Here is a 27,056-nt window from a genome sequence, read left to right on the forward strand (position 1 = left end):
AAAACAATTAATATTTTTTCATCTACTAATTATACTAACTAGGAAATAAATAAAACCCAAAATATAATTTTCTTAGCCTCCAAGTCTTGTCTTTTATAACTGCATCATAAGGAGATGCTATTAAAGGAGAAGATTGTAATTGATAGGGAAAATATTTGCCTAGGAAAAAAATTATTCTCTACATTAATTATATTCTAAGGACTCCCTTATTAAGGGCAAGAAACCATTCAATCAATACATAGAACAATATATTGTCTTCAACTTCCACTTTCAACATGGTATCACGAGCAGGTTCGGACTCATAAAAATTTCATCATCACCCATTGAAGAGCGGAAAGATGATTGTTGCTGCTATGTAAAAGTAAATTCTTAGGTTCAGAGGATTCGCTAGAGCACAGGGTCTAGGAGATCAGAACTCTCAGAATTCAGTCGTTGTCACAACAATCCCGCTTCAAAACCTCAGCCCCCTATACTATTGGCTAGTATAGGGAAGTCGGGATCGAATCCAGAAGGACGGAAGGGTTTGGAATGCATTAAGAGAATCTTGGAGGGTTTGGCTGCTGCCACGCAACAAGAGGGTTGAGTTTTACTACTAGACCTGGGAAATTAAAACTAATCTATTCTATATACTGGATCCAGAGAACTGAAAGTGCTTCAAACATAGTCACATGCATGATTCGAAACTGGAAATTAACTTTGGAACAATTATCAAACTACTGGGTCAGGTAAAGTAAAGTTTCCTAAAACGGTGAGACAACTGAACATAAGAAAAAGTAATAGAACAGATTTCCTTAAATAGCTACTGACAAGAAAGCTGCAACTAACAAACTAAAGCGGATCTGATTCTAACTACCGATTATCTTCATCTTCTTCAGTAAACAAATATGAACTGGAACAGAACAGAGCATAGAAACAGAGCAAACTTCAGATCGGACGTTAAACATGATGATTAAGCAGAAAATTAACAGATCTAATCTACTAGGTCAAGTAAATCAATAGTAACAGAAAATTCCATGCAGATCCAAAAGTACGTACTCATATTTAAACATTAAAAAGGAAATCTACACTAGATCCGTCAGATTCACACCAACAAAACTCAGATCCATAACCTCCAACTCTGATTCAAACCAACAACCAACAAATCCACTCAGATCTCTCGGATCTCAACTTCAAATATCCAACAGTTGCGAAAAGCATTCAGATCAGTAAATAAACAGTAAAGCGTCAGAATCAGAGCAGAAACAGAAAATAGAAACTAGATTAAGCATCAAACTGCAAATGTAGCCTCAAAACAGTTGCCGAACTTCCGGCAAGGAAGTCGGCGAAAGTAAATACGTGCAGAAAATTAAAATTGTTTCTTCGCCCTTATCAGGACTGTGTTACACTTCCAAAGACATCAAAACTACACCACTACCCAGAATTCCCCATATGAAACCAAACGCGTGAGCTAAGTGAGTGAAGATGAAGAGTGAGTCGAAACTAACTAAGGATTTTCCTATCTCCCCCAAAACCTTCTTTCTTTGATATTTTTCCTCGTATTTATAGGCACGGCTCCAATCCCTAGGGAAATCGGTCTTTGTGGTTTGACGTTTATGCCCTCGAGGATTCTGCTCCTTTTCTTCACTTTTTTGCTCATATTTCCTATGCCCTAGTAAATAGAACACGTTCCTGGGTCCGGTGATGCGAAGCTTATTTTCTATATTTTTTCTCTTTAGACTACACATTTTTATGTAAATTATGAGTCATCAAATCTTGTTTTCATCGAAGTTTAGGATGTAAAAAGCTGGCTGGTGCTCACTTAAACATTCCATCAAACACTTGGTGTGCAACAGCGTAGAGGACAGAAAACCACCAAAAATCCACCGGAAATGACGCCCAATCCTCCGAAATGAAGCGCTATTTGCTATTGCACTCGGCTAAGCTGTCTACTCGCTCGGGTAGACATTCCAACACCTGCCCGGGCCGCTTCTTCAAGGCGTGGAGTCTCTAGTGGAAACCACCCGTCCGGGTGAATGTTACACCAACAAACACCCGGTCGAGTGAAATTCGTAAGGCATGCGTAGTCCAGAAGCATTTCGCCAGGTCGGGCGATTTTCATTTCCATTTCGCCAGGCCGGGCAGTTCATTTATAACTGCAAAGTGGCAGTTTCTCGGTGGTTGCATGGATAAAAAAGAGAATCAGACGCGAGAGAGGGCAGACGGTTTTGGGTCATCAGGGAGAAAGGGAGGAAAGAAGAAAAGAGAGGAAGAGGAGGATCCCACATCCAATCTTCGTCACCTCGGAGAAGGACTATCGCCGACCATCGGAGAACGCCGTTAACTCTGCGGTTTTTCTTCTTTAGCATGTGTGGCTAGTTTTTCTTCATTGATCCTAACACTAGTAGGATGACTTGATTGAAAAGATTCTATATTTAATCATTCGCTTTGGTTTTTGTCTATAGTTCGGATTTTATATATGCTATGTTTTGATGCATCGAATGTAGTATATTTTCGCCTCTTTCTAATGTCTCTTCAACTTGGAAATTAGATGATAATATAGATGAAAAACTTATGTAATTTTACCTTGTTCAGAGATAAATGCATAAGTGAATATTGATGTAAAAAAGTCTTTGGAGTTGAATTATTACTTACTACGCATCCGTGGGAGTTTGGTTTGATGAGAAGAAGTTATGTGTTAAGTGTTCAGCTAACCATAATATTTGTTGGCTTTGAGAAGTTAGTCTAGTATTTATTGCGCTTCCGCGGGAATGATAGTCTAATGAGTAGGTACTTTTGGCTATGTGTTCAGCTAGTACTAGTACTATAATTCTTTAAGTATGTTCAGTACTTTTAGAGTGTAAAATTTATTATCGTTCTCAATAGCTTATGAACGTGAATATAGAATCAATACAATAGTGATTCATCCGATGTTGTTGGGAGCAATGTTCTTTATCTCTTGAGTTTCTCTATTTTCGTACTTTAGTTCTTAAATTTAGTTTATTAATCTTGTCAATTCTTGTTAAATAATCAAACGCCTCCATGTGGTTCGACACTCTTTTACTACAACTACATCTTTACTCTTGCAGAAATGTTATAATTTTAGAGCTAATTTATTAAGCTTGCGTGTTATTAGTTCATTGATATAAAAGCTCAAAAAATACACATCATCCGGCAGAATATTCACGCACCCGGACTTATAATTACATGTTATCACCTTGGAAAACACAGAATTTAGACCCAAAATAGATGCATGAAACGAGCCTTATCAAACTTCTCACCATCGCCGAATCGATCGTGCTGCTCGTCGTCTCTGATCCGGTGAGGAACACCTCCTGCGGTAAATTGAATCTCAAATTCGATGAATTAGGAGTTTAATTAATTGTTTAATTCGATTAATTACCATGATGATAATAATGTGGAGTTCATGATCTTCATGATTAGAAGCAACTAAATCCATCTAACTATATCTCAATTTCATCAGCAACAGCTGATCTCAATTTCAGATATGTCTCACTGATTTTGATTTTTGAAGGTATCCTATGTTTTCAATTGAATACTTCTACAGTAAAGAGATGTTTTGTTTCTTCATAAATTTCCTAGATATGAGGCTTCTTTATTCGTTTGGATATACCAGTTGTTGTCGCTTTGATCTTTCTGCAAATTCCTTCTTCTTTGTTTATTAAATTTGTTTGGCTGAATTGAATTTTTTATGCATTTGTTCGGATTTTGAGAAATCTCGTTGCGTTTGTCTATGAGTGAAGGTTCAATTCGTAGGAGAAGTCATTAGTTTATTGTTTCTCTCTCTAGAAATTCCGTTTCCTGCACCGTATTAATTGTCAGCATCTGATTCAACTCAATTTCATGCGATTTGTGACTGAGAAATCGTTGATTGCAGGCCAATGGAAGTCGTCGTCGGTGAAGAGAAGTTGTTGACATTTTTGCTATAAGTTGTTGACATTTGATATGTAGGCTATTGACATGGGACATGTGTTGTATGATTATGATCCCAGAACTTGTGTCAAATAAAAAAATTAAGATAAAATAGTTGTTATTTTTTAATTACAAGAATTGTTTTTGAGTTGTTGACACTATATACAAGTTGTTGACAAACTGTTGACATTTGATATACAAGCTATTGACATTTTGCTATAAGTTGTTGACATTTAATATGTAGGCTATTGACATGTGTTGTATGATCATGATGTCAAAACTTGTGTCAAACAAAAAAATTAAGATAAAATAGTTGTTGACACCTTATACAAGTTGTTGACATTTTGATACAAGTTGTTTAACTGAGTGACATTTGATATATATTACATACTGCTATGCTGACATTTTAATATATAAGCTATTGACAAGTTGTTGACATTTTTATATAAGTTGTTGACATTTGATATGAAAGCTATTGACATTTTAACGTTTGTTGTTGACATCGTAGTTGACATAATGTCTCCGTAGTTGACATCGCGCGAAAATGACAATTATGCCCCCTAGTTGACATAATGTCTCAGTAGTTGACATCGCGCGAAAATTGCGAATTGGTAGTTCTCAATTAGGCCCAAAAATCTCAACCTAACAAAACCCTATGTAAGTGTATATATATTATCTTAACTATTAAATACAATTTTATTATTCTAAATAAGAGATTAAAGGGAAAATGGATAGTGACGTGATGAGTTTGATAACGTTAATTATAGCCTTTTATGTTTGAAAATAGTAATGTCAATAATTCATGCAAAATATAGATATGAAGTGTTGGGATAAACTTTTGAGATTTAATAATTATAAATATTGCTTTAACTTATAATGGGAACAAAAATTAGTTGTCAAAAATATATTGGGATCATTAAGTTTCATGTATAAGTCATATCGCAATACTTTAATAATTTTCATAATGAAATCTTATTTTAGATTTGAATTAATTCAACCATAACATTTATTTTATAAAGTAGAGATAAAATCACCAATCTCCATCCATCTAAATCAGTTAATTAACAAATTCAATCAATTATTGAATTAATTATTATAATTAGCAATTATAGAAGGCAACAAATTATCTACAAATTAGACATCTTGATTATTTCAATTAAATCGTTCCAATTTACCACAAATTAAGTAATTCTTCTAGGTTTAGGATTTTAAACCAAAAATATAAACTTCTATATCAAGAAACGAAACAAAAACACGAAAAACAACGAGATAGAGACCAAAACCACGGCCCAAACCCTAATTAGGGTTTCGAGTATCCGTCGACCGTCGCCGCCTCTAGTGGTCGGGATCTCGCAACTGTCGCCTGCACCGCCGCGTAGAGCCGCCTTCGACGATGTTCAGCAACCGTCGGTGGCCCACGTCGCTGGATCTACTGAAGCAGATCCGACGCGCCGCCGACAGTGCCACCACCTTCTGGAACCATCGCTTATACCGCCGTTTGGAGCCACCGGCCACGACTATCAGCCGCTGCAGCAGTCGCCAGAGGCCCACGTCACGAGAGAGAAGACACGTGAGTGGCGGCTAGGGTTTGGAGAGGTTTGAATTGTATATTATGTGCTAGGATTTCCCACATCTCTTCACTATTTATATGATGGACTTCTTGGGCTAGAATGAGGATCCATGGAGTGATTAGATGTTGGGCTAGCCCTTTAGACAATAAACTTATTAAATCAATTAGCACAATGGAATATTATTTTATTCCACTAATGAATAATATTGAACTTCCATCTAAATTACCGAATTACGAATAACCCAGGTTCCATTTTATTTTATAATATTTCCCGCATTTAAGATTATCTTAATCCATTAATTTAATTCTTTGTCTGCTATGTGACTTGAATTAAATAAATTCTCCAAAGAGTTTTTCTAGTTTGAAACTTTATTTATTATATATGGAATAAAATTCCAACTGTGCATATTTCTGAATAATAAATTCATTTTTCAAACACCTCTTGGGGATGAATTCATACCACAATGGGTACGCAGATTCTATGAAATAATATCCTAATCTTTTCATGTTATTCAATTACGACCACCCAAGATACCATGATTGAGTTGCCAAAAACTCTCACATATTGATAAGTCAAAGTTGCATCTGATTAAATAAACAACATCAATATTATTTGCATAGACTAAGAAATACTAAAATTTCTGAAGTATTTTCATTCAGTAGATATCAATAAAAAAAATATATTTCGGGTTGATCCTTCAGTGCTCTACTACACGAATGTTACTATTCTCTTCTTAGGTAAGAGAGAATTATCACATGCACTGCAACCATACCAATAGTAGTCGATGTCTATCTAGGTTGTGAACTCATTTTCTTCTTACTAGATCCGGTCAAGTCCCCTACTGTGAACCTATGAGAATTCATCAGATTCCCTACTTTAACCTTCTTAGTAAGAAGCTTTAAATTTGTTTATTTATATTTAGATAAATAAACCATTATATTATATTATTTATTCTCATAATTAGGTAAACAAGTGGATGTAGCGTTTCTCATATACATGCACAAGCTGACTGTACAAAGGCATGTACGCTTGAATCATCTTTTAGTATACAAATCCAGCAGAACTCTCCCTCCCCGCATGAGTATCCCGCCCATGCCGCCCTCTCACTGATTCCCTCTCTGTCGGCTGAGCAATCTGTTCCCACATCGAAGAAAGACCCAATTCCTCAAGTGAGAAAGTGTCGATGTCGGTGTACTGAGTTTCTGGTGGAGTAGGGTCCTCCGCTCCACTGGTCAAGTGGTCCAAGCTGGACCGATAGATATTGTCCCTAAACGGCGATCGGGGATCCCTGGTCTACTGCCTCCGGCGCCGACGGGCATGCCACCTATCCCGAGGGCCATGCCACCCATCACTCCTATGCTGGGCATCCCACCCATCCCACCGAGCATCCCGCTGAAACCCCAAAGGGTAACCCCCGTAGTACACCAAAAATCCACCCGTACACATTCCCATGCCACCCGGCATGCCACCCATCCCGCCCATTCCGCCAAGGGTCCCCCATGCACTGGCTAAACCCTAAACCCGCCGCCGTTTCCCCCACCTCCGATGAGGAACGACGTTTCCGTTAGTGATGGATGGGAGAGTCACTGCCGCGATCCATTATTTTCTACAAAAATGAGAGAGGAGGTAAGATACTCGTTAAAACAAGTGGTGTGAATGAAATGAATTGCAACGAGCCATATATAAAGTGTTGGAATTAAAATTAAAAAAAATTAATTAAGGGCGTTAGCCGATCGCTCGCCGCACAATAGGCGGCTAGCGATCAGCTAACTCCCGAAGTCTGTGCCCGACCTCTCATCCATCGCGCTTTAGTCCGTCCCGCTCACCGTACGCAGTAGTGGACTAACGCCACGTCCGAGCCGCTAGCCGGTGGCTAGGGCAGGCGTTAGTCCACTATAGTGGGTATCTACCCTTGCAATCCAAGGACTCTAAACATCTCTCAGAGGATTAAATGTCCACAAATACGAAATCGAAGTCTTATACGGGATAAAAATGCTTAAAAATATGTGGTGTTAGCAAATATAAAACAAATCTGAAATTAACCGTACCTCGCACCCAGAAATGAATTCGATATGAAATCGATCCAAAATTCATAATTGTTCTCAATCACTATAACATGCTACGGACGAATTACTACAGCTGTAGACCAATTGAAAAAATATGAGCTAGTTATCTGTGTGTGTGAGAGGAGGGTGAACTTTCTCTTTTAACCATAACTGACGTAGAATTTCCAACAAGGGAAGTAATGGTCGGGCTAAAGGAATAATAGGTGGTGGTAGCTCCTGCAAATCCTATTGTGAATTGGAATAATGAAGAAAAAAAGGTTAAACTTGAAGGGGTTGGTAACGGAAGCATGCGTTCTAACGGATCACATAAAACTGATCTATTTAGACAAATTCTATTCGCGTAATTATCACATGTATCATGCTCATAACTTGAATTTTAAACATGCTTTAGTACAAATAATCCCTAAAACATGCATACTACGGAGTTAGCCAATTTACCTTGTTGATTCACTTAAGAATCGAAGATGGCTTGCTTCTTCTCCACGTGAAGATCTTGAGAACTCGACCTCTGATCTTCTGACTGGTGTCCCAGATTGTAGACTGGTATTTGTGTGGGAAAATCTCACCAGTGTACTAGGACTTGAATAACGAAGACAGAAATCTGCTCACGGAAGGAGAGCAATTTTCGATTCTCTCTCTAAGCAGAGGGGGACGAAAATTATGATGTGGAAAAGTTGTCTTTTCTGCCTCCTTTATTCTCCTATTTATATTAAGTCACATATTGGGCCCAGTCAGAGATCTAAGGAAGAATTTGGACATGGCCTCACCTAATTAGCTTTTTACTAATTAAATTGAATCCACAATTTAATATAAGCTTATATTGGAATATTACAAGCAGTCACTACAGAAGTAATATTGCACTGCCTTTCCAAATCCGAAATTACAATTATTCCGGGTTTCCTTTTGTTTGTGTAATTCATTTCCCGCGCTTAAGATAGAAACATCCATTAATTAATCAATGTCTGCTATGGACTTAATTAATTAACATATTTTAATCTCCAAGAGTGGACTTAGCAATAAACTCTTATTTATTATTCATAGAGTAATCAAACTCCAACTAGCTAGGTTCCGAATGATAAAACCTTGTTTCGAGCTCCTCTTGTGGATGTTATCAAACGAGACTCTCCTCGCGCACGATTCAACATAATAGCAATCCTAGCACTGCCAGATAATGATCACCACTACCCAATATACCTGGATCGTTGGGTGACAAAAAAACCCGCACCTTTGGTGTCACGACCGCCCTTCTCGGGTATAATAAATGTGACGATCGTGACATAACAGGACTTAAATGCAACAAGGAAAAAGACTAGGGTTTTATAAAAGGGGTTTGACCAAGGTAATTAATGAACAAAAATCAAAGAGAGAAGGTCAGGGTGACGCTTTGACAGACAGACCAAAGAGAAAATAATTATCATCATTGATATTCAAGATAATAAGGGTTCAACGTACTCCAAAATATAACATGTCTTTAGAATCTAAATGGAACTCAAAATAGTGTCAAGATCAAACAATAAGTAAAACAGGTTTCAGCGGAAGCATCCAAGAGAAGAGTGAAGTTATGTATGAAGACACAACGACACTCACAGATCAAAGATAAACAATTCATTCTTCAATTAACTTGCTCAACACCAACATACTCTCGTCGCCGCTCAACCTGCACATAGGGAAAACATATGCAGGGCTGAGCACTATAAAATACTTAGTGGACTCATGCCGAAAATAGTTTATCAAAATATTATTTATCGTGCCTTTTTAAAGTATCCATCGGGGTTTTATTTTTAGAAAGGCCCGAGGTATCAAAATATTTCATCGTTCAAAAGTCGACTGATCAGTCATTTTCCCATAGACGTTTACCATATCTGCCAATACATGACTTGTAATGTGGCCACAAACCAAGTCACTAGACCGGCCAGCCCGTACGCTAGCACATGATCTACCATAGGTGTACACTAGTCCAAGTAGGGTTTGCGGCCCTACGAGGACCCGAATTCGATTTAACTAATAATGGCATAAAGTCATATCAGATAGGCACGTTAAAATCAAACAAGCCATGATAAACACAGTTTCATTCCCATCGATAAAACATTTAGGACATCGTCCTTATTTAAAAAAAAGCCCACCTCGCTTATTTGGATAACACAATACACAATTCAAAGCAACCCTCGTTCCTTGTGCTCACGTACGCACGACAACCCTTGTCAACACCACAATACAATCAGCCTTTCATCACAAAAATTATCATGCATGCCCTAACGTTCCTTCCATCGTCTCTTTAATTTACACATCCCAAACGTTCATCAACACAAGGAAACACACCATAGCTTACATCAATGAACAACACATAACTTCATCATAGAATGGGTTCCTTAACACATATGCATCATGTATATCATTCAAAACTTAACAACATAGATTATTTTTGTATGATAGAAATCTGGCAGAATAGCGCAGTTATTTTGTAAAAATCATTAAAATTTCATCCGACCTCCGTTGGGGCTGAAATTTTACCACAATATAGTAGACACATCAAAGATCATCCCGGTAAAATTTCACATCAAAATCACATCTTTAGGTCGGTCAAATCAAAAACGAAACTCACTAGACGAGAATACAAATTCTGGCAGAACTGCGCAGTCGACTTCAAAAATTCATTAAAAGTTCATCTTTCGTCCAAAAAGGCTGAAATTTACACACAACACAGAAGACACCTTGAAGTTTACTCAGTTAAAAGTTCGCACCAAAATAAGATCGTTTGTTCAGTCAATTACACGTCGGAATCTACTGTCTGAACACCACAGTTGTCATGCTTCCAAATTTCGAATTAGGGTTTATCAAATATTCATCCAAACACATATATTCATGCTTCCAACACATAATCATGCTTCAAGAAGATCTCACCATCATGTTCTCATATATTCACATAGCATTCACCACAAATCATCCATAGGTTCATTCATAAACAACCATAAACGCATATACATATCTTTTTCTCATGCAACCATCAATCCCACCCGATTAAATCTTAGATCTACGATCTCTACACTCATTATATGCATGAAGGAATCAAAATCAAGGTTTCAATAGAGAGTATGAGGAAAAGAAATTCAATTATACCTTTCTTGATCGAAACGATCGGTAGAAACAAAGTAAAATCTTGATTCTTCAACAATTCTTGAGGCTTCAACTTAAATTCTTCTAAAAAAGATGAAGAATTCTTGGAGAAAGATAGAAAAAAATTGAGAGAGAGTGGGAGAGTGGAGAGTGGCGTGTAGTTAGTGGCTAGGGTTAGGGTTTTCCTCCCTTATTTATAGAGATAATTTCTAAGATTTGATTTTCCATAATTAATTAAATGAATAATGTGGAGTTAGAGAAAGAGAGGGAGAATGGCGTGAATTATGGGAGAAGAATAAGGAGGAATTCAAAATCAAGGCTATTTAATTAGCTTATGATTTAATTTGGTATTTCACGGAGTAGAATAAAATAATACGGAGCAGAATAAAATAATAATTTCCACCATTAAAATAGGGAAGTAGGCGATTTTTATTCCTCTCCCACAAGGAATTAAATTCAAATCCTAATTTAAATAGGATATGGCAAGATCTCCTTAGATATGGTAAGATTGCTAGGATATTTGTATTTTTTTCATGGAAGTGAATAAATAAGGGATTAAATAATATAATAAACTATTCCTTCTTCCCTTAAATAAGGGAAATTTCGAAATCTCCCTAGGAATAAGGTAGGGGTCGAATTTCTCATGGAGAGATAAAGAATAATCGGGTTTTGGATTTAATTAGGATAATTATCCCAACAAATAATTAAATCCAGGAAAAATAGAATTCCTCTCCAATAAATAATAGTGGTCGAAAATTTCAAATAAAAAGGCAAGGTAATTATTGATGATCCTATTTAATCTCACTCACCCTTAGAAAATAATTCACCACAATATATATTTCACCCCGCATCAATTATTCAGACAGTCACGTCATAATTCAACAAGTTTGACTATTCCACATTCTCGTCCCGTCTTCAACGATATTGACCATTCAACGGCCACGTCATGTATTCCACATCCTTGACTATTCAAACCAAAACTCAACTCCAAAGCACAATTAGGTCACATAGAAATCAAGCAATTAATTCACTCGTCAATTAATCCACATACTTCACGGCATTAAAACATTTAATGCAAAATTTAGGGTTCGAAATTAGGGTTCAAAAAGTGGGCCGTTACATTTGGTAAGTCAAAGTAGTAGATACTCAATATCGTATGCTCAATGCTAACGTAAATTGATTAAGAAATTAATTATCAAGACCTCGTCTTTCAGTAGATAGCATAAAGACTCGTCTTGCTGTTAGATCCATTCAGTGCTATACCACACCAACGTCATCTTATTTCAATAAGGCTTAGAAATAATCGGACTAACATTGCAACCTTACACGATAGGTAGTCTAGGCCTATCAAGGTTGTGAAATTCATATTTTTCTTTGTTCAGGACTGACCGCGTACCTTAAATTGAGCGCAGCCCACAACCGGTCTACTAAAACAAAGACTTAGATATTGTTATGTTCGCTTATACATTTAAATATGCAATAAACATTCATTAAATGTTAAACATAACAATATTATGACAAAAATAATCTGTTGCATTCATTGGAAAATAATAATTAGAATTTTACAGTATTCAATCACTCGAAAGGTGATTTCTAGTATACAAACCCTAACAAAACTTTGACATATTAAAGGATTTATTAACAAGAAAGCTAAATAGTCTTTTAAAAAATTTTGAAAAAATGAAAATTAGTTTATTGAAGAAATATGTCCATCTAAAAATATAAAAAAATTTAAAACAATTTAGTGACATTGTTATCTGTCAGTTGACGAAAATATTATCGAAAGAAGATCCGTCACTACTCTATCATTATATAGCGAGGGATAGCTATCCGTCACTAATTCCTCAGTAAATTCCGCTTTTTGGTGAAAACTGCCGAGACGATATATTTAAGTAGATAGCATTAAAGACTTGTCTCTTAATGGGATTCATTAAGTGTTGTACCATACCAGCGTCGTTAGTTTTTTTAAGCATGAAAAAAATTTTGGACTAACGCCACAATCTTTCATAATAGGTAGTCACATTCTATCTTGGGTTGTGAAACTTTTTTTTTTTTGCAACGCTGAGTCACTTACTATGATTACATGTTTTACTACTCAACCTACATGCAAGAGCCTTGGACCCGTTTCATTTATTGGCTTCCCACTACTACTGGCACCAAACAGATTTCCACCGAATTTGATTCCTAGTTATACATTTTCATTTTCTTTATGATGCTGCTTAAAATGTTTACGTTTTGGATTGTGCATAATCTGTTTTAGGATTGTTTTCAGAATGTTTGTTGTTATTTTGACTGAAGGTTTATTATTGTATTTAGAACACTGATGTTATTTTTGAGTTCAAATTAAAGTCAAGAATCTTCTAATGCTCATATTTCATCTTGAATGCTACGTGTGCTATACGGGGAATACATAGTTATGTAGAAATTGTTTTTTCTATGTTATTGCTTGGTGATATTACCGATACAGAGAGGTCCTTTTTATACATATATTCCTTTTTGAGTTTAGATAATTTAATCACTTATATTTAATACGTTATTGCTTGATGAAATTACACACATAGGGATGTCAATCGGCAAACCTAGCGGGTTTCAGGTCAGTTCTACTCGGATTGCGGCTAACATGTGCGGGCTAATCGAGTTGTAATTTTATCGAACTAAAATCTAACAACCTTAAGCCTAATTGGGTTTTGGAATGCCCAGTGGGCTGCAAACTATTAATTAAAATTTAGGAGTTTTTCTTATTTACTCCCTCTCCCTCTGTCTCTGAAATTTTGTCACATTTTTCCATTTCCGTCCGTCCCACAAAATTTGTCACATTTCACTTTTTATCATTTTTGGTAGTGGATCTCACATTCCACTAACTTATTTTCATTTGCATTTTATTATAAAACTAATACTTTAAAAATATGACTCACATTCTATCAACTTTTTCAACTCACTTTCCATTACATTTCTTAAAACTCGTGTCCGGTCAAACTACAATCTACATCCTTAACGAAATCAACATTATAAATAAAAATATATTTAGCACAAATTAAAAAATGGAAAAAGAAAATATAAGGTGAATAAAGAAAAAATATCAAATTCTTAAGTAAAGAAGGAAATATAATTAATTTTAAGCATTTATTTATATAAAAAATTGTATTTGTCTTTTTCCTTTTTAGTTTGGAACAATTATAAACTTTTGATCATCTTTTACCTAAGGACGTATATTTTTCAGCGAAACTAATCAGGCCAGCCCATTAAATTAAAGTTAAACTGGCATCCCTAACTACACGTATAAAAAGTCCATATAGAAAGATCCCTTTTAATATGTCACATTCTATTTAAATGATTTGATCACTTGATTCACTCCCTAACTTATGTTCATATGCGTGATTTTTAGCTTCAATTGCTAAAAAAATGTCCAACTAAAATTCATTTGATCGGCATACAACCAATAATTGTCGTATAATTTGATTCTATTTATAACTATATTTCAACTTTTTTATTTATTTTGGAAAACATGCTTAATCGAGTTGTAATTTTAGCGACTAATCAGGTCAATTTATTAGGTTCGGATTGAACTGACATCTTTAACTAACATTTACAAAGATCCCTTTTAATATATCCGCTTCTAAGTTTAAATGCTTTGATCACTTGATTCACTCCTTAATTTATATTGATATGGGTGATTTTTGGCTTCAATTCCTAAAAAGAAACTCTAACTACAACTCATTTATTCGGCACACAACCAATAATTCTCGTATTATTTGATTCTATATATAACTGTTTTCAACTTTTTTCTTTATTTTGGACAACATGCTGTGTCAGCCTCTTTTTAGTATAAGAATTGTGCTTTTTGAAATGAGTGTTAATATAAAATCGTGAGGCAGCGCGATATTAATTAGCATCATTAGTGTTTAACACGACTTGTCATCCGTAGATTCCAATTTAATTCCAACCACTCATAAAAAAGATGGTCCAATGAAATAGGCCATAACATGTATAGCTTACAACTTAGTTTTCTTCGCCTATTCACATCTAAATTTAATTGGTCACCACATTTATTTATTTTTCTGTACATCCCATTTACAGTATATAAAATAATACGCAACTAAAACAACTGTTCTAGTCCCGTTTTAGGAAATTAAACAAAGGCTATGATTCGTCTAGACCTTGCCTCTCAATGGAAGCTGAATAGTTAATTTATTAAAAAACGTTGCCAAATCACATTTTTTACTTTGAAATCAAAGCTACAGTTAAGTTAGGCTTAGCATTTAAAGCACCTGCAATGGGGCGCCCGATGGCGTCCATCGTCCTCGGGCGCGGACGATGCCCACATTGTGGGTGCCCGCTATCGTCCGCGCACTATGTCCGCGCCCGATGCATCATCCGCGCCCTACGTTGCGGACGATGGCCTATCGTCCGCGACGCAGGGCGCCCCATTGCGGGATCGACGGACGATGGTCGCGGACGATGACATGCATTTTTTATGGCTATTTAAACCTCGTTTCTCATTCACTTGTTCGTACGAACATCTCACCTCTCTCATTTCGCTCATCTCTCATATTTCTACCTCTCTCAAATACCAAAATGAACCACGACGAGGACGCCACTAGTTCTAGCTCCTCGGAGTCGGGTAGTTCGACCTCGGCCACCTCGGAAGCCTTAGATGCAGCCGTTGAAGAGGCCATGGCGGAATGCTTAGCCCAAATGCAGCGCGAGGAGGCTGCGGCGGCGGCGGAGCAGATCCACAGGCCTATTCGACGTCGGAGGTCTGTCCGACGCGACCACGCGGCAGCTCACTAACGTCTGGTTGCAGACTATTTTGCCAATCAACCACGGTGGGGACAGACTGTTTTCCGCCGTCGGTTTAGAATGTCGCGTTACCTTTTCCTCAGCATTGTCCGGACGTTGTCATCACGTGATGAATACTTCACGTATCAGGAAGACGGCGTCGGCAGACTCGGCCTTACACCGTTGCAAAAGTGCAGGGCTGCACTCCGTCAGTTGGCCTACTGTACCACTGCGGACATTTTCGACGAGTACCTCCACGTCGGGGAGACAACAACCCGGGAGTGCCTGAAGAGATTTTGTAGGGGAGTTGTGGAGGCCACGGCGACACATATTTGCACAAGCCGACTGCCGCTGATTGTCAGGGCCCGATGAAGATGCACGAAACGGCGCACGGCTTTCCTGATATGCTAGGGAGCATCGACTGTATGCACTGGCAGTGGAAGAATTGTCCGACGGCATGGAGAGGCCAATTCACTAGTGGATACAAGGGCAGCCACCCGACGATGATCTTCGAAGCCGTCGCTGACCATCGGCTCTGGATCTGACATGCTTACTTCGGCATAGCCGGGTCAAACAACGACATTAACGTCCTCAACTCATCCACCCTCTTCACCGAGCAATGCAATGGCAACGGCCCGGCCATCGAGTTCACTGCCAACAAGCGCCAATACCACATGGGGTACTACTTGGCCGATGGCATATACCCACGGTGGCCTGTTTTTGATAAGACGGTCAACTGCCCAATTGGTGAGAAGAGGGCTTTATTTGTGCAAAAGCAGGAGTCGGCGCGGAAGGATGTCGAGGGGGCATTTGGTGTGCTCCAAGCACGATGGGCAATTGTGAAAGGGTCGGCTCGTCTCTGGTTCAAGGAAGTCATCGCCGATGTCATGTATGCGTGCATAATCATGCACAACATGATAGTCGAGCATGAGGGTGGGAGCATCACCGACTGGAACGATGATGACAGTGCATCTAGCTCGTCCAGCACGGCGACCGAGCCCCCCCCCGCTAGAGGATTACCGCCGGGCTTCAATGAGTATCTAGCTAGACAGGCCTCAATGCGCAACCAACATGACCATGTTCAGCTCATGAACGACATGGTTGAAGAAGTGTGGGCCCGTAACCGCCGTCGCTGAGTTTGCGTATTTTTTTAATTCGTATTGTAATGTATTAATTTCTATAAATGAAATGAAGTTTTTTCTCAATTTTTGTAGTTAATTAAATATTCAAATAAAATGAAAATGCATAGTGCGCGCCTTAGGACGCCACATTGCAGGTGGGGGTAGGAGGATAAAACTAATGGCATAATGATCTCAATCTTCTTGAATATAGTTAGCTTTCAGTTTAATTTATATATATACTTAAACATATGAAAATGGCTCTCTTTTTGTCTTTATTGCTATTTTGATATATTATTAACTTTTTCTAGCTTGATTTTGCTTTATATGCTAAACGAGAATCTATTTATTCTTTTTTATCTCTATTAGAATAAAAGTGTTTGGAATTTATGTAAATATAATTTTAGTCGATTACAACAGTTAACTAATCAATAATCGGATATAAAAAAAAGTTAAAATTGAACCAAAATCGACAATTTCGGTTATTGATTAATCAATAATCGACCTTAATTGGTTCGTTCATCGCTTAGTTAGTAATCGAATAACCGTTTACTCAGCCCTAGGCCAATAGGTCCAACCAGTTTAATCGTAAACTGATAGTTTGGCCTATTCATTTACCATTCTAGTTTTTAAAACAACGATTTATGTTTTTTTTTTTTCGATGCATGTATTGTTATCCGTAATTCCATACAAATAAACAAGAATATACTACATATGGATTAACATACGAGAAATTTACTTTTCTAATACAAATATGTGCGAAAGTGACCGAAAATAATAAAAAAAACATTTAGGTAGAACTTGAATTTAAAATTTCAAATCCACTCAACGAGTTATAGATGCGGCTGAAAGATCAGTTGGTTCTCCATATAGGGAATATGATCAATTGTTAACTAATTAATAATTCAAAATTAAATTAATTTTTAACAGTTAGATTAGTAAATCTAGTGGTTGATATAATTGCAAGTGGATTATAGTTTAAATTTAAATAATTATTAAATAAAATTAAAAGGTATTAATGTCAATTCTATCTTATTAAAATTATCTTAAAACTTAAAATTTAAGTAACTCTCTCGATTTAAATTATTTTTTTACAAAAAAATTATCAAATTAAAGGTAATTTTATAAGGATTCTAACGAGATCTCAATTGCATATGTTCCGACGACGTTCGGATGATAAAAATTGATTATTTTTATTTCAGTTTTCGTATATGTTGATAAGCAAATTTTTTTATCAATAAATACATAAAAAATCTCAATATAATGGATGTAAAATCTCAGTAAAACTTTGTTGATATTTTCGTGTACTTGTGTTCAAATACTCATGTTATTATGTTGATATAAAAAGACACGAAATTTATGATATGATAACATAATGATGATCTTACCGTTTTGTTGATATTTTGTCTACTATTTATTGAAATTCGTAAGATTTAATCTCATCAATTCATTTTAAAATTTAAGGTTAGAGATTTGATCTTGATTTTGGATTATGATGCTATAAGTAATATAAGAGGACTCCTCAATATATTAGTATATATTTTCATTTTTCACCAAGCCAAGTAAAGTAATATAGTAGGAGTATTAATGAACCAACTTAATTAGAAACGAAGAACAATATACATATTAATGATGATTGTTATTTTGAGCCATGCATTGTACCCCTCCTTCCCTATGTTTGAAAAACCAAATAAAAAATTGAAAGAGGAGAATAGAAAACATAATCCATAAAATAAAAGCAAATTAAAGAAAACGTAATCCCATGATCAGTTCTTCTTAGACTGCACGCGCCCATCCGTTCCGGCCATCATCACATACTTATCCTTCCTCGTCAAATTCGTGCATTCAAACCCCAGCGTTCCCCCTACCGCCCTCTGTATATAATTCGCCACCTCGATCGCAGTTTTCCCGCCCCTCACCGTCAGCTCGGGCGGGAGCTCGTTCAGGAAAGTGATCTCGTACGTCGGCCTCGGGTTCATGAACACAAAATACGGGTCCAGCACCTTGTACCCACGCGCCGTCGTCCCGTAGAAAACGCTCTGCTTCGTATTAATCGCCACCGGCACGATCCGGTCGCTCAGCTCCGCGAACAGCGCGCTGAACCGCAGTAGGAACGGCTCCCTGCACGTGGTCCCCTCGGGGCAAATTACCAAATCGCCCTCCTCCAACAGCCTCTTGATGTTGGCGGCGTCGCGGTCGCGCTCCCTCGACAGCGCCACCGCCTTGATCGGGGATATGAGCTCCGAGAATCTGCTGATGCTGTAGGTGACGCAGCTGATCTTGCGCCCGAGTGCCACCGCGGTCACGACGGGGTCCAGGATGGTGCGGTGGTTGCACACGAAGAGGACGCCGCCGTGGCCGGGGCGGGGTGGCGGGGGAGGGGTTCCTTTGACGATAAGCTTGATGCCGAGCATCATGTAGGTGTAGCGGACGATCCTCTCGGGGAGGGGGATGTTGAGGTACACTCTCACGAGGCCTAAAATGATGCCGATTGGCATCCATAGGAATGTGACAAGTGCCACTAGGGGCGTCGGGCGCTGCACCAGACGCCCCTCGTGGAATATGATTGGGGCCAGTAGCTTGTTTCTCCCCAATGCTTCGATTTTCGTTCTTGGTACCATGTATCCCTCCTGTAATTGAATCAAGATTTTGCATGAAACGTTTTTTCTTTTTGGTTGTTCCATATAATATTGACACATGGATATTGACACATGATAATACATATAATAGATGATGTTAATTTAATACAACAATTGTGGTATAAAAGGTAAAAACGACGACCATGAAAAAGCATAAGTCGTAGCAATGAATTATGCATGGGATCATATGATTCAATTACCCTCGCAAAGTGTATGACAAAATTGTTGAAAATCTCAACAAACTTACCTAATCAATTTTATTTGAAACCATTCTAGTCAAAATCAATGCTATTTAACTCCACCAATAACAATCACAAAAATCTCACCTCTTATTCAATTTTTGTCATGTAAATTATAAAAATTCTGACCTTGCAAACGGACATGAAGTCATGATCAGTCTCCCTATCACCGAGGCCCAGATCCGGCACATCATTGCCAAACTCTTTCACGACCGCGGCCCTTTTATGGCCACCAACAAGCACACCGGGCCTCCTCACGAACCCGGTAGCCCGGCCCGATTTCGTGACATCCAATTCGGTGCCGAGCACCTTATCCGCGCCAAGGTAATTCTTCACGAAATGCTCGACCATAATCCTCGGATTCGCCGTGATGATATATCTCTTCCCGAAGGAATTGAACACGTCCCAGGTTTCGGGCCGGACGTCCTCGGCATAGAACTTTGGAAGGACGGAGCGGGCCACAAGCTCGATGTCACGGACCTTAAGCCCAGCGAAAGCGATGAACACAAGCATCTCAATCGCCACGGACTCCGACACGAACACGTACACGAAATAAACCAAAGGGACCGATGCGAGAAGAATTAGAGCCCGAATTAAACTACCGGCTTCCAGTGCGACGAGCATGAAGTAGGGAAATGCGCTGCTCGACCGGAGTAGAGTGCCGTCCAAGTCAGCCGCCACGGTTTGGTTCGACCGGCCTTCGGTGCTGCATTGTGTGATCGGCTCGAACCGCCGATTGGCGACCATTTTTATTTAATTCTTTAGAGAGAGAGAAGTTGTGAGGTATATTTTACTTGTGTGAGCTACTTATGTTACATTGAAGGTTAGGGAGGGGTTTAAAAAGAAGTGAGGCCGGAAAATAGGTTGGTGGTGGTTTTGGGCAATGAAATCGGTTTGTGGTATATTAAAAGAAAAAACAAATATTATTGTTGTGTGTTATGTTTTTCTCAAAGATGATTGGCTGATTTGAAACTTAAATCGGTGGCAGTTGTGACGAGAGTGACCAAGTAGTTGAATGCATATGTTAACATTCAATTAGCCTACTTTTTAGTTTCTTTTGTGCCGCTCTACCCAAGTAATTATGAATCATTGTATATGGGCTTAGTCAATTGTGTATGTGTATAATATACTAATACTCTCTTTCCTTCTATGAAAAATATGAATTATTTTTTCTATCCCTCAAATTTTATCACATTTTATTATTTCTGTCTGTCCCGCAAAATTTGTCACATTTTATTTTTTACCATTTTTTTTATAATATACCCTATATTCATTTAATTTCATCATCACTCTCATTTTATTATAAAACTAATACAACCTCTGTTCATGATTAAATGTCTCATATTTGACCGGCACAGGTTTTAAGAAATTGTTTGACTTTATGCAGTAAAGTGGGTAGAAAAGTTAGTAGAATATGAGACCTACTTTTATATATTGGTTTTATAATAAAATGTGAGTGGAATGAGTTAGTGGAATGTAGGGTCCACTTACCAAATATAGTAAAAGTGAAATAGAAACGGACGGACGAAAAAGGAAAAATGAGATATTTAATGGCGGACGGAGGGAGTATATAAAAGTAGAACCATTCTCCACTAACTTTTTCAGTTCACTTTCCATTACATTTCTTAAAACTCGTGTCTGGTCAAAGTGTGACAAAATTTATTGGACGGAGGGAGTATGTTTTTATTAGTCCGTTCCTGGAAATTATGGGCTTCCAATTTTGAAATAGTTAAAGAATACATTATCCCAACATATTATTTTATTTACTTTCTCCGTTCCATTCAAGATGTCCATATTTTCGATTGGCACGGAACTTTAGGTGGAGTAGTTATGTGTGATAAAGTCGAGTAGAAAAGGTGATTGAATATTTTAATGAGTAACGAGGAGAGAGAAATTCATTTCCAAATGTAGAAATTGGACATCTTGTGTGGACAAACTAAAAAGAAAAGATGGACATCTTAAATGGGATGAAAGGAGCGCACAACTTATACTATTACACTACGCTACTAATTATATGTGGCTCACTCTCTCACTAACACTACTTATACTGCCCTTTATCTCTCTCTACTTTATTAATTTCAAAACCTATGTTGAACCAAATGTTCATATTTTTCGGGAACGGGTAGAGTATTAAATAAAATATACTCTCACAGTCCCACTCTAGATGTCCCCATTTTTAAATGGCACAAGTTTTTAGGAAAAGTTGTTAGGTAGATTAAGTAGAGAGGAAAAAGTAGTTGAATATTTTAATGAATAAAGAAGAATGAGATATTACTTTACAAATATAGAAAATAGACATCTTGAGTGGGACAAACTAAAGGAGTACATGTAATGGAATACAAAATAATATAATTTCGATCCCTCTAAAACTAAAAACCAATCTAAATTGATAATTGTCATAAATAAAAGAATTATAGCAATATACTAACAAAAATGGGTATTCATCTAAGATTCATATTTATATATATACAAAGATGCATTATATCAATTTCAGAAATCAATCGTAGCTGTCCATTAAATCAACATTATAGTGCTTACTAATTAGAGTGTCCACTGGCCACGAAATAGTCACCCAACCGCCATAAAAACACTTTCATAGCCATAAAAACTTGTACAGCCCAATGGACAAACAACCACGTCATAGTTATAAATCACATTATTTAATCAATTGTTGGTATATTTTAATTGGACTAGAACAAAATTAATTGGACAAAAATAAATAGAATGAAATGAAGTGAAAAAATGAATTGAAAATAGATATTTTATAGAAATAAATTCAAAAAAAATAAAAATAAAAAAAAAATTATACCGCCGAGTCCGCCGCCGCGGCTAGCGCTCAGCAGTGGTTCGCCTGCCGGTCGCCGCCACACCGCCCCCACCACCCCTTCCACGCCGCAAACGCGGTGACGCCCCCATCTGCTGACCTCGCCCCTTCCCCGCCGTGGCTGCACACTTCCAGCCACCGCGGCGTACCCACTGTGGACACTCTGGTAAGGATCTCGCCCCTAAAAATATTTTTGTACAGTATAATTTGTAGTAGGAATATATAATGTCATCTTTTTGCTTGAATTGATGATGTAAAGATTAATATAATTACAAATGCATATGTTTATAAGATTTTCATTCATATAGGATATACGAGAGAATAAAAAGCTCAGAGGTTATATTTTATGATTATTCATTATACCTCATGGGAAGGTGCTCATGGAAGTTGGTTAAGTTATTCTATTCAATGCCAAGTATCTAAAACATTTGACTAAAACATAATCCAATATTATGTAGCTCAGAGAGTAGTACTAACATCTTTAATAATATTACATTTATGTATGTTCCGGCCGAGTTTGTAACTACTTTCGTTAATAATTATGACGAAAATAGTGTATTTGTACTAAAAAAAATGTAGACGAACATTAATCTCTTCAAGGAAATGGAAATATCGAAATAGTTACTGATCAACGTGTAGTAAAGGTTCCGACAATATATTGATATAATGCGAAGTACATGTAATTAAATTGGCATTTAATAAGCAAAAGAAAGCTTGAAATGTTAATAATTTGATCGTTTATATATTGACTGGCTATATGCTCTATGCATATGATCAGTTGCCTTCACAACTTTATGGGCTCTGTATAAAGTATGAACATGGTGATTTCTTTATGTTATTAATATGTTGTAAAGATTATTTGAAGTTTTGAAGAAAATCGTTATTATCAATACTCCTATAGAAGGAAACTCGTAACTACTATAGTGTTGTATCATCACTGTGAAATAGATGTTTAGAATTCATTCACCGCGCTCTTTATTTCTCTCGATTAAAAACAATTGTATGTAATTTTATAACACATGCACCATAGCCCATTCATTAACGTATAAAATTTTGTGTATATTCATTACTTAAATCAGTAATATATACACATGATATGAATAGGGCATAGTATATATAGGTCTGACTAAAGTTGTACTCCGTATTTAATACTACTTCCATCCTACAAAAATATGAATGTTAAGGACAACACGAAAATTAATACACAATTAATAAAGTAAAAAAGAGATAAAAATAAAAAGTAATTATAGTATTATTTGTAAAGAATGAGACTCACCTTATTAGAGAAAAAAAAAGTTACCAAAAACAGAAGAGGATATTTTTGTGGTACATTCAAAATGGAAAACGTCATTATTTTTATGGGACGAACGGAATATAAAAGGACTGATATGACATAGCAATACTTCATATGTTTTATATTATAGGGGCAATAACAATTAACTTTTTATGATAAATGAGGTATACATACACAATTAAGTATATTATAATTATTAAATTAATGAATACGAGATAAAAGAGTAAACATAAAATTTTGTTTCGTAGATTCAAATTTCAAACACAAATGCTATGTTAGCATAATGATGTATCAACAATATATTTTCTGGTTGCAACAATCCTCATTTTCATAAAATATTGTACTATTAAGTGCTTATGTGGATGTAACAATGTGAATTGAGATAGACTAGGCGTCCTTAATTAGATGTTAAATGTTGACCCCACAACCGTTTTAATAGATTTAGCCATTGAGTTTATTATGAAATTTAATGCTTCTAACAACATTCCAGGCATAGAAAGTTTTCTTATTAGCGATTTGCTAACGTCAGCTTTATTTTCCTAACGCAGTTTTATATCAAAGCAAACACAAGCGGTCTTTATTTCTTAGAGCATCTGTAACGGTGAGTACAAGCTCTCCATCCTTTCTTGCCGCTGGCAAGGACACGCTTGTCCGCAGCTGGCACGGACGTGCTCTTAGCTAAAAGCACGTCCGTGCCAGCGAGCAGGGCGACGTGACGTGTTTCTATTGGCCGTTGGTATTTTCTTTTTTTTTTTCTTTTTTTAAATTAAAAATAATACCAAAAATAAAAAAAATATTTTCAGATTCCCAAAAATATAGCCGTTTTTTTAAAATTTTTTCAATTTTTTTTTAAAAAAAATTTAATCCCATAACCATCTATAAATACACACATTCATCATCCATTTGGACGAAATTCGGTCACTTATGAATTTAATTATGTAATTTTTAATTTTTAGGATTTTAATTACGTACTTTTTAAATATTAGGATTTTAATTATGTAATTTTTATTTTTTAGAATTTTAATTATATAATTTTTATTTTATTTATAATTTGTAATATTATTCCGGATATTTTTAATGCATTTTAATTTTGCGAAAATGTTTGTATTCAAATTGAATAATAGAATGGTGGGGCCCTTGTGCTCGTCCTTGCGGAAGAGCACGGCTGTGGGTGTTGTGCTCTTGCCTAAGAGTAGGCAGAAAAAGTGGGGCTGGGTCCATAACCATGCTCGTTGGCAAGAGCACGGTTGTGGATGCTCTTATACTTCTTTTCCTTTTTGTTCTGCTTTCTTTTCTAAATTAAGCGGGAAGTTTTAGAAAACTGATTGCTTGATGAAGTCAATGAGTCGACATGTACACTTGGCGGTTGCATGATTCGACCCTAAGATTTACTGGAGAGAAAACTAAATGATAGTAATTACGTAACAAAAGGAAGAATACAAGATTTATAGATTTATAGGCGAGGAAAATAAAGAATACAAGATTATAGATTTATTGGTGAGGAAAATAACCGTAAACTGAATATCTTAACCGAATTAAATCGAAAATTTTAATTCATTTTGGTATTTCTCCGTTTAAATATTTGGATAATCTCGGTTTTCATTTCAGTTCGGTTAAGGAAAAAATCAAAAAATCAAATTTCTTTGTTTATTATATATAATATGTTATACCTAAAAATAATTTCAACTATTTGTGTTGATTTATAATAATAAATAATAATATTTAGATTTCATAAAGATTATGATTGTATATTAACTGGTTGACACGACATATTTTTTGCATTAATTATAAAAAATTAATTTTTTGATTTTCGATCGTTTTGGTTTTTCAGTGCTATAGGAATTGAAATATAATTTAGTTTCATCCTATTTTCATGATCTGTTCGGTTTTATTTCAAACTCTCATATGAAGTAAATTCTCAAGTTCTATGGATTTATCCGAAACCATTTATACCAAGTAACCCTCAAAATGGACATGATAAGTTTAATTGAACTTAGATCCAAGCCTCCTAGCTCAACTGGTTGGGAAGGGAGGCAATGGATACCGCCCATCCAGGAGGTCAGGAGTTCGAATCCTGGATGGCGCATCCTGGGATTAATTTCCCTGTGGGCTCAAGGCTTGTTGCCTTAGGACTTTGCAAGCATGCAGGCCTGGACCTGTCTGAGGGTGGTCAACTTACATGCCCGGGACCCGTCTGGAGGTGGATAACTTACCGGTCTAGTACCGGCTGCGAAGAAGGCTAGTTCGTTTGGGGGCCACGAGGTGGTAGATAGCTTACATGCCTAGTACCAGCTGGGAAGAAGACTAGTTCGTTGGGGCCACGAAGGGCTGGGGTGGGCTAGTTCGTGCGGACACGAGGGGCTGGAAGAGGCTGGTTCGCTTGCCAATGTTTCTCGAACTCCGATGTGTGTGTGGGTGTGTGTCCGATGTGTATGTGTGTGTGTGTGGAAAAAAAAAAGTTTAATTGAACTTAGTCCTTGCTTTTTGAAACCAATTTTCACAAGAATTGGTGTTGAAATCAAAAAAATTGGGCTAATGACTCTTGCCATTGAATAACTCTGGAGCCCTTCCAAATTAAGAACACTTTCAGCAGTACTTCTCAAGTTGAATCCAGTTCCTATTCAACTTAAGACTGTTAGATTAATTATTAAGTTCTTAATATACGACTCACAGGAAAGGCAAAGTCTTGATCGTCTTCGATACAGATAGAAATATGTCACGACTGCACTTTCTAAGGATAGAAAGCTCGGTTGATCACCACTAGTGGGGGATTAAACAAGCGAGGAAGATATGTGAAACAATCATTTGGACCCGAAAGTTGGTTCGAAAACTTGGAATTTAAGTAAATCAAATCAGAGTATCCGATCTTTGTAAGTTCAACAATTGACAGAAATAATATTCAACGATATTAAAAGATAAATGAAACAACGTTCAGCGGAAGCGTTGGAGATGAATAATGTTGTGTATGAAGACACAACATATTCAGAACATTTAGATACGCATCTTCTTCGCCGTCATGCTCAACACTCACCGCGCTCGTCGCTGCTCAACCCTATGCATTCATAAAACACCTGAAAGGTTGAGTACTTATTCCGAAAACATTTTCATTAAATAAAGTCATGTCAAGCCTTCTGTGAGTAAACCGGGGTTTTAACTCGAAAAAATTGGAATAACTCGAATAATATCAGAGTATCATTTCAACAATCAACAACTCGAAACGAATATTATCTCAACAGTACATGAAATCAAAAGAATCAACATTCAGCGGAAGCATTAGAGAGAAAAACAATGAAGATATAATATATTCAGAACATTTTATTTGTTATCTTCTTCACTTTCATGCTCAACATCCACCGCGCTCGTCACAGCTCAACCTGCACATAGGGAAAACACATGCAGGGCTGAGTACTTGATGTACTCAGTGAACACATGCCAGAATAATTTAATAAAAACAATTATGTGATGCCACCATTGAGTGACCTCGGGGTTTTAACTTTGAAATG

At 36.8% G+C, this 27,056-nt stretch overlaps 1 protein-coding gene across 1 annotated transcript; it reads right to left on the reverse strand.

Annotated features, from left to right (window-relative positions):
- Positions 1-18,120: 18,120 nt before the first annotated feature.
- Positions 18,121-20,342, reverse strand: LOC121801482 (glycerol-3-phosphate 2-O-acyltransferase 6-like). Its single transcript, XM_042200982.1, has 2 exons — positions 19,565-20,342; positions 18,121-19,187 (listed from the first exon to the last, which is right to left on the reverse strand). The coding sequence occupies exons 1-2, from the start codon at positions 20,180-20,182 to the stop codon at positions 18,324-18,326; spliced, it is 1,482 nt and encodes a 493-aa protein (XP_042056916.1). The 5' UTR covers positions 20,183-20,342; the 3' UTR covers positions 18,121-18,323.
- Positions 20,343-27,056: the final 6,714 nt, after the last annotated feature.

The sequence above is a fragment of the Salvia splendens genome, chromosome 4, assembly GCF_004379255.2.
Source record: "Salvia splendens isolate huo1 chromosome 4, SspV2, whole genome shotgun sequence".
NCBI classification, from domain to species: Eukaryota; Viridiplantae; Streptophyta; class Magnoliopsida; order Lamiales; family Lamiaceae; genus Salvia; species Salvia splendens.

What these genes read in the sequence shown, in the direction of transcription:
- LOC121801482 (XM_042200982.1), bottom strand. Translation starts at nt 20,182, where the DNA reads ATGGTCGCCAATCGGCGGTTCGAGCCGATCACACAATGCAGCACCGAA. An exon ending in ACTTCATGTCCGTTTGCAAG is followed by an intron (nt 19,188 to 19,564) that starts GTCAGAATTTTT and finishes ATTCAATTACAG; the next exon opens with GAGGGATACATGGTACCAAG.